Source organism: Phaethon lepturus, unplaced genomic scaffold, assembly GCF_000687285.1.
Source record: "Phaethon lepturus isolate BGI_N335 unplaced genomic scaffold, ASM68728v1 scaffold30936, whole genome shotgun sequence".
Taxonomy (NCBI): Eukaryota; Metazoa; Chordata; class Aves; order Phaethontiformes; family Phaethontidae; genus Phaethon; species Phaethon lepturus.
In genome coordinates, this window is record NW_010548823.1 from 1 (window position 1) to 9,179 (window position 9,179).

Below are 9,179 nucleotides of genomic sequence, written 5' to 3' on the forward strand. Positions count from 1 at the left end.
GACCCTGCTGGGGCTGTGCCCGTGGGGACATTAAACAGGGTCAATAGTGGTGAGGCACCATCTCCTGCTCCAGATTTAGCAAACCCCACGGCCCTCGGTTGTCATGACGGGGTGCAGGCTGCCGTTGGAAGGGCAGGCCAAATTCCCCGGTCCCATCTGTTTCTTACCCATCTCCATTTGACATTCTTAGCTCTTCAGGTATTTTACCTTAGCCACTATGAAAGGACTGCACGAATATACATCATCTGAAGTGTTCTTTGGTATTTTATTCAGTGATTAGTTTTAAAATGAAAAAAACCCCCACATGTAGATGATGTAAATAAAGCGGAAAATCATTATTGTTGTCTGTTGAGGTACTGTTAGGAGCAAGTTATACTGCATTTTGCAAGAAGCCTTTGAATCACTGTAAAATTAAAAAAAACAAACACTAAAAGAAACAGTCCATTCAATAACTAGCATTCATTTGCAAGATAGGTGAAATAGTCTTTAATACACATATAAAAATACTGAGCAACTGTACAAAGCCCCAGTCTGAACTCAAACTTAATTTCATTCGGGTACAGCTACGGAGGGCCTGCAACCAGCGGACGCCCCGCTGCTTACAAGGGAAACCCATTCCCGCCAGGCACCCCAGGGAGCCAATTTCTCCCTCGAGTCTGGCGCACAGCATTTCAGGAGTGACACTTGAAGGGAAACGGCCTCTCCCGAGCGGTGGCTCGGCTCGGCAAGCGGAGAGCTCAGCAGAGCCCACCTCCAGAGAGGCAGGAGCCCCTGTGCCTGGCCCCGCTCCGGCTACGCACTCTCATCAACGGCAAACCGGCCCTAATCCCTCAAAAAAATAAACAATGCATCAATAAAGAAAATTCTAGTCTCAGCCTGTCCCCAGAAACCACAAGCCAACCCCATCAATTCCTGCCTCGTAACAGGGCGATTTGATATTTCTCTGGGCACGCAAGATTGTTGACTTTCCGCAGCAGACACAGCTCTGCAAAACCAAAACACCCCGGGAGGAAGCTGTAGCCCTTCCTCAGCTAGAGGAGAGTTAAGCTCATTGTAGCAACATGTTCTAAGCCGTTACTAAATCAAATTTACTTTTTACTTTCTGATGTGAGTTTTTGATAAATTCCCTTGTTAAGAGTGATTTTGGATCAGACTCACCCCTGCCCTGGAATGCAGGTATTGGCTTTACCCCAGGGTAGTTCACCTAATGAAGTAATGCTCAATGTAGAGTCATTGACCTGGAGAAATGCATTCTGCTGTGTAGGTCTAAGACATATGGAGTTTGAGACGACACCAGCACATCACAAATACTTCTGCTGTTCCACAAAGCCACCGTGCCCCAAATCTAGTCATTCTGAGTATGAGCCACATCAAGATCCACACCAACCATGCCAGTATCTCTGACAAAGGCAGTATTTTAAAATCTAGACTTTGCATTTTTGTGGGACCGTTATGATCTTTGAATAGGTAAGCCCACACATATCCAGCACTTGTAACACACTCTGCCACAATGTTTCTGAAGTTTTTTCAGAATAGATCTCTTTGCTGTGATCTTGAGTAGTTTTAACCACCTGAGCTCTTGGGCAGACCCATGAGGATTCGTAAGAGAACTGTAGTCCATGCATAGGTGGATCCATTGCATATTATTAGATAGGTCTGTTATGGTCTTCCTGAGCACTTACCAAAGCTTAGAACCAGACTTCTCCATCTATCCCACCTTGCCTCAAAGGGTGATTCATCAATCAAAGAAATGAGCTCATATGTTGCATCTGGCTAAATGTATAGTCCAAAAATAACTGCTTTCCACACTAAACTCCAAACACACGTGCAAGGTACCTGCATTTCTCTACATTTTCTACACATTACAAAAAATAATTAAAAAATTAGAAGTGATGAAAAAAGCAGAAACAGCTTTGGAAATGAGGCAGGTTCTCCTTTCCACTGAAGAAAGTAGGTGATAGCATTACCCGTTCAGCGACGGCACCGGTTGCTAAGGCAGCTCTCAGAGAGACCTGTAAAGGAATGCTCGTTCCATGCACGGTCCCAGCTGGCAGCAGCTTAATTGCCGATGGAGTAAGTGTTGGTTCTGATCAAGGTGTTATGTCGAGAACTGTAAGACATATCTTCGTAGACTGCATTTAGTTTTCTTTTCTGGAAATATTTCTTCATCTGCAAAACAAAGTAAACTGCCGTTCAGAACAGAGCTTGAAAAAGCCCTAACCAAGGAGGAAGTGAATTTACATCTTAGGAGTCCGTCTGTTTGAAGTGGAAATGTACTTTTAAAATTTCTCTCATAACCCAACGGGGTCTTAGAAGATTAGGTAGAAATTGTCCTCACATTTAATATATTTAACCTAGTTACTTAACTTTCTATAGTCAGCCTGATACAATTTCACTAAAAGTTCCTTTAAGAGCTGGGTGTAACTGCGGCCCCAACATAAAAAATGCTTATCCTTAGTTTGTTACTGACAACACAAGAGACTACTTTCCACAGGGCCACTTGGCTTTGCCAGGATGATGTCATATTACTGGTTTTTAGCAGTACTGAAGCCATATGCGGAGGGATGAGATAGGAGCCTGGCCTGTGAATCATACTCGGTTAATTTTGAGTAAACTTTATGGAGCAGAAGGATCTATCAGACACAGATAATTTCTGGGCACTTTCTGCAGAATATATAGTAAAATATATATGCAGTAAATAAACCCAAGAAAGGAAAATTTTCTTGGTCACTTTTTTTTCTAGGACAGGGCAAAATTGTTCTCCTACAGCTGCTTTCAGACCTTAGGCTATTTTATGACTTCCTGTTGTCCTTTTGTCCCCCTCCAAACATTCTCTTACATCTATTACAAGATTGCTATATACAGGTCCATTCCCAATCGGGGGGAAAAAAAAAAGGAGAAAAAAAAAAAGGAAAAAAAAAAGGAAAAAAAAAAGAAAAAAAGGAAAAAAAAGAAAAAAGGAAAAAAAAGGAAAAAAGGAAAAAAAAGAAAAAAGGAAAAAAAAAGCAGCAAAACAGAATAGCAAGGTGCTCTGTTCAGGGAAATACATACAATGTATGGCTGTGGTGTCGACTGCAAGGCTTACCTGAGGTTTGTTATCAAAAGGCAAACAATATCTCATTTGCTAAGAGTTACTGAAACATAAGCAGACACAGTCTTCACCGCCAAGAGTTGGCAGCTGGGAGACATTAAACAAGGGCGAAGAGGAGACAATAGAAAGCCATGACTCCTTAGGCGTATCAAATGCTTGCTTGACTCAGTCACTATTTACAAATAATATCAAAGGCACCTATTCACTCAACCCAGACTCAGTTTTGCTTTGGTGTGGTAACAGCAAACTTACATCGATGTGATACAAGGCGCAGCACACCAGCACAGAAAACAGTAGCGCTGCCACGACGGTAAGACCATAGATGCCCCAGGAACTCTTACTGCAGGCTGTCTGCTCCAGTTCTGCATGTGAAATTATATTATTATTATTAATATGAAGAGGTAGAATTCTGTTTTTGTTATAAAAACATTATTTACTGGCCAGCAAGAAATCGGATCACGCTGTGTATTAGCATTCTCCCTGGCATTCCCTGTGCTCCTCTAGAGGCTGGTGACCAGCGCAGGCGGCACGTGAAGAGTCAGCGAGGAGCACTCTACAAAGGCAGCACCTTCCACACCACTGATCAGAGTAGGGCCACGCGCTCAGAACGGAAACAGAAGATGATTTGCTACCGTATTACAGCAGAACTGAGGGCTCGGGCAGGAGCAATGAGGAACTGCGTAGCAGCTAGGTTTGTCAGGCTGCAAGCAGTACAGAGAGGAGTAGCAGGCTGCTGCGCTCTGGAGTGTATGCGCTGAGCAGAATAGTGCTCGTGGAAAGGGTTACAGTTCTTTAAAACCTCCATTAATTCGTATCTGAATAACATAATATCTGGTAATCACCCTGCTGCTTTGATGTACAGCTGCCATTTTCCCCAACTCACATTACTGGGTTGTTGCACCAGTTATGGCTACTGGCACAGAACGAGACCACGGTCTTTTTTGCAGACTGAGGTAGATCCTTTGCGACTCTTAGGGCTTATATAAACCTTATTTTAATTGCCCAAAGACCTCATCAAAGCCCAACGCACAGGGTTAAGTTGCACCAGTAAGATCAAAATCAAGCACTATATTGCTGGTTTTGTCTTCATCTTAGCAAATGATTGCAACATCATCCCACAGAAAAAGCCCCAAAACCTCTGTCTTTGGCACATATGCTCCCAGTGTGCTCAGTGTATAATAAGGGTGTGTGAGATCATGTCTGCTATTACCTGTGGTACTTTAAGTAAATGCCTGAGGACTTGTTCTGTGTTCCCTGCTGTGACCTATCTTTAAACACGAAGACTTGCTATAGGGAATGGTTTCTAAAAGATATTTATGTCACATTAAGGTCAAAGAACCGATGCTAAAAATGCCGATGAATTTCCTAAAACCGACATATTATTCACAGACACACTAAAGTGTTTGTTGTCTGATTTTGACCTGGTTTTTTTTTAAGATGCAGGATTATAGCAAGTTCTCTCTTCTGTAATACCCCTCTGGTGGTACAAGGCAGGTAGAAACATAGTGCCTATGTCCGTGTCCTAGTACAACAGGGTGCAGAGGAGTCCCAGCACTCTCTCCAAACTTTCCCAAGTACTGGAAGAAGTCTAGCCATGGATTAGTGCTCTACCTGTTCTGACTGAAGTTCTGCCAGTTTTTAGTCCACCTTTTGTGTTACAACATGCCTATAGATATTTACAATTAAACAAGCAAAAGGACGGTACCTCTAATCAGCATCATGGTGCCACTGCTATTCACCGAGAGGAAAGAGGAATTTTTCAGCACCCCAGCACATACATATATATCACTGTCGTTTTTCTGTAGGTTGTGTAGAGTTACCACTATTTTCTTTTCTTGCTTTGAATACTCCAAGCGATTAGCAAAAGCAGGAAAAATAGTTGAAGCATTCTGACTTGAAACGTACAACACTCTCTCAGGTTGCATGTGAGTCTTGAGCAAGAAGATCCCTTCGTCTTCACGGGAGCTTTTCAGTGCACAGGTAATGATGATAGACTGGCCTTGCTGAGGGTTGACATAGAGTGGTGACTGTTCAACAACTCCACTGTTTTTTGCTAAAAACACGAGAGATTAATGGCTACCACATATTTAACACAATGCATTTTCACTAGGGAGCAAACACAGAGGTCAAAGACAGAAAAACCAGACCACAGAAATTTAGATAAAATTGGCTTTTTTAAAGGCTATCTTTATGCGTGCCTTGAGAAGAAAGATGTATGTCAGTACACCCTGGCATGTTTTCCTGCCCCAGGATCTGAAAGTAGAATTGACTGAACAGGTTTACCTGGTTGTAAAGTGTGTCTATCTACCTAAAAAACACACATACTGAACTCTTCTGAGAGAATACAGCTTCATCAGTTTGCCCTTGAGACATGGATCGTTGCCTGCTTTCTCAAGTGAGATTAAGCCGTAGAATGATCTGGGGACTATTGGTCTGTATAAAATCATACAATGTGGGTGCCATCAATGTTGCAAATCATCTTAAAAAAGTAGTTATTAAGAGCTTGCTGTCCAGCTGGGAAGACATTTCACCGAGTTCCTCTGAGGACAGACCCTCTTCCTTTTGACATTATCATTAACATGGATGAGGGAATGAAGACAGAATTTATCACATCTGTACAAAAGATAATTCTGGGAAGGCTGCAAGCATTTTAGAGAAGATGATCAGAATCAAAAAGGTAATTTAATAAAATAATTTGGAAAACCAGTACATAATCAACAAGATGGAATTCATATGAGAAAATACAGTCAAGACATTTGAAAAGAGTAGCCTAAGGAAGGACATGGTAAGTCTTCATAGATATAAATTACTACTACTGACCCAGCAATCAATTTGGTTTTGCATGCCTTGGGGACAGGAAAGGAAGAAAACCCTGTAATTTTTGGTAAAGACGTTTCAGGTTAGATGGACTAATCAGAAGGGTAGGTAGAGGAACAAGATGCCAAAGAATATTGTGGACTCAACCCTCTTCTAATGGGAAAAAAAAAAAAGAAAAAGAAAATAAAAGACAGAAAAACACTTCGTCTAACTAAGAGTGCCAAAAGGGGCCCTTGTGCCCATTCGTGAACTGTTTGTTACGAAAACACCCACATCCCTTTACTCTGTGATGCCCAACCGGCAAACCCTGCCTAGCACCAGTTTTTATCAATTTGTCATTTAAGATGAAATAGTAAAAACAAAAGAGATTTGCAAAAACCGCTACCAAAAAAAGGCTCATTGCTTTCCTAGTTATTCATAAAGATTTGACTGACTGTTATGGAAAGAGCTATGGGTCCTCACTGTTTCCAAACTGCTGCAGCAACCTATGACTCATGTGAAAATCTGCAGCTAGGATTAAATTAGTCATGAATGGCTGTTCTAGCGGTTTGCTCGGTACTGTTCTGTCTAATATGTTTTCTTCATCTTTTCAGGGAACAGACCCACACTTTCCTTCAAATCAGTACGTTACCTGAGCAGACATGGCTAAAGTTCTGTCAGACTCTCTCTCCCATTATGCTTTCTTCCCATTTTTGATTTAAAAAATATAGCTGTATTTATTAATTCATGACATAAAAGGGGGAATTGCAATACCTTTCACCACTACTATGGTTGTCTTCCCGTTCAGCTTTTTGTGATGGCCCTTGTTTTTAATATACTTAGTGCATAGGTAGATATTGGAATCAGATTGCTGTACATTGTGCAGAGTTATCCTGAGATTCCTTCCTTCCTTTGAATACCTGATGCGATTAGCCAAAGCAGGAAGGATATATGAAGTATTGTGCTTGGACACATATATCACATTGGCCGGCTGCATGCTAGTTTCCAAGTACATTCCCACTTCATTTTCTGAACCTTTCATGGAGCAGGTTATGCTGATGGAGTCTCCTTCCCAAACACTGATAATGTCTGTTGACTGTTCATTTTCTCCACCTAAAAATAAGAAATGCAATTGAAATTATAATATCAGAGTTCTTTTTGATCTCTTAATATCAAAGTAGTTTTCAAAAATTACTACTCCATCAACAGAACCGCTCCGTAAGACTGGGCCTTAGTCTCGCAATCCTGTATATATCATCTTTTGGCTGCCCTGAAACCTATAGTGCCTTTCATGTCCATTGACCTGTGCAAGTCAGTGTCTCCCCAAAGTTTAAAAGGCCTGGGCAAAAAAGTGGCTTCTGTCACTCATGCAAAAAACTTAGACTGCTCTGTAGATTCCCAGTATGATCCCATCAGTTCTCAAAATACGAGCTTTACTGAACACAGCCCAATAACTGGAGCTGGTTGAGCGTCTAAATCTGGAATTCAAAAGGTATCAAAAAATGGCAAAGAATGGAAGAAAATGAGGTTTGGTGGGGGTTTGTGTTTTTTTTTTTTTTTTTTTTAGAAAGGAGCTTTTAGCAACCTCAGGAAACTGGATAATGCAGCCTCTTGGGAAGAGAGCTGCAGAAGGTTTAACTCTAGCTTATACTATGAAACAAAGGTGTAAAAATATATGAGACTCTCAGAGTTCTCTAATGACCTGAATATCAAAAGACATTGAACAATAAGTACTTAGGCAATGAATAGCGAGGAACAGAGGGAAATGCCTAAAAGAAATTACATTAAAAGCAAGGAAAGAAAAATTAAATATAGAGCATTGCATACCTAGGACAAACGTTGTATAGAAAGGGTAGAATTATTCAGTGTTGACAAGCAAATTAAGGATCCCTACATACTTAAAACAATTTATTTTAATAAGGGAACAAACACAGAAAAAGCAGATCATGGAAATTTAGATACAGCAGGTCGATCCAATCTGACCAGACACAAAGACATTCCTTCTACATCACTTAGAGAAGAAATTAAGGCAACCCAGGAGTTGTCAGCAATTACCTTCCAAAGCAGCAAAGGTGATGGAGAAGGCTGGAGAAATGCCGAGCACTCAGCCTTTACCGGCAGGTAAGGAAAGCCTGGGAAATTCATCTCCATCAGCCTAAAATCAGTATTTCTAAGCTGACTCACACTTAACACGATCTAAGAACCAGGCAGCTAATGGCAAGCAGCTGCAGCGCATCAATTGTTTTCTCCAAAAGATCAGGGTAGAAGTTCAAGAGTGAAATTATATTTGCAGAAATCAGTATTGACTCCTCAACAACCACTAAACTAAAGAATGGCAAAGGCACTCAAATATTCTCACCAGTTTCACTGCATCATCCTTTCAGACACGCTGATTTATGGATGATATTTTTTTCTCAAGTCACCATCCTTTCCAGTTATTGTCAATGGTCATGGGGGAAAAAAGGGCTGACTGTTTGGAGACATCGTTTTCCTCAGGCTGTTCTCCTCAGAGATTCACACCGTTTTCCCCAAGCGTGCCTCCAAGCTTGTACTCTTAATAGCTACAATATTCAGTAATGAATATTTCTCGCAAGGTTTTATTATGCCTTCAATAACTATGTCCTTAGTAAATATCAATATTAATTTCTATCCAGTAGTGGGCTCCCCCCGTCCACCTTAACAATACAGTTACAGTTTATGTTGAAATACTAGGAAAGCAACTTCCACTCTTTCTACAGAGAGTAATTTCTACGTACAAAAGTTCTGATCACAATAATTTTTCATCTTCTTTTCTAAAAACTCATTCTATAATTTCAGAGAATGTTTTTCAAAGTTCCACCTGGTTTTTCTAATGATGAATTTGCCAGGAACCTGTTTGAGACAACAGAGTAAGGGGAAAGGGGAAAAAAAAAAGGAAATAAAATATTGAGACTTATGAAACGTAAGAGCGTCTACATTATACATACCGTTCTGTCCAGGGAAGCACAGAAGAAGCAGAAGAAAGAAAGATGCAGCTGGGAGACGGGACATCCACAGCATTTTCAAAGGTCTTTTTAGTTGTTCTCTACTATCTGACTGACGAGTTAAAGACCTGAAGAAAGGGCTGTTATGCCACAAGTTGGCCTGTTTTCTTCCAGCTACCTCAGCCGTCTACTAAAAGAAGTTAGCAACGTGCTTCTTTTGCCTTAGTACCACAACAAATGTGACACAGAGGGGGAAGAGAGATTTCTCTGAGAGGTGCATCTTGGTTTTGACTTCACACTTAGAACGCCCACGGTTTCCTACTGCTGAA

At 41.0% G+C, this 9,179-nt stretch overlaps 1 protein-coding gene across 1 annotated transcript; it reads right to left on the minus strand.

The window, feature by feature from the left end:
• Positions 1-2,058: 2,058 nt before the first annotated feature.
• On the minus strand, positions 2,059-7,000 carry CD7 (CD7 molecule; the record flags this gene model as incomplete). Its single annotated transcript, XM_010290091.1, has 4 exons — positions 2,059-2,169; positions 3,344-3,453; positions 4,797-5,144; positions 6,662-7,000. Coding segments are annotated over 4 exons (908 nt in total), but the record flags the coding sequence as incomplete, so codon positions are not given.
• Between the last annotated feature and the right edge of the window lie 2,179 nt (positions 7,001-9,179).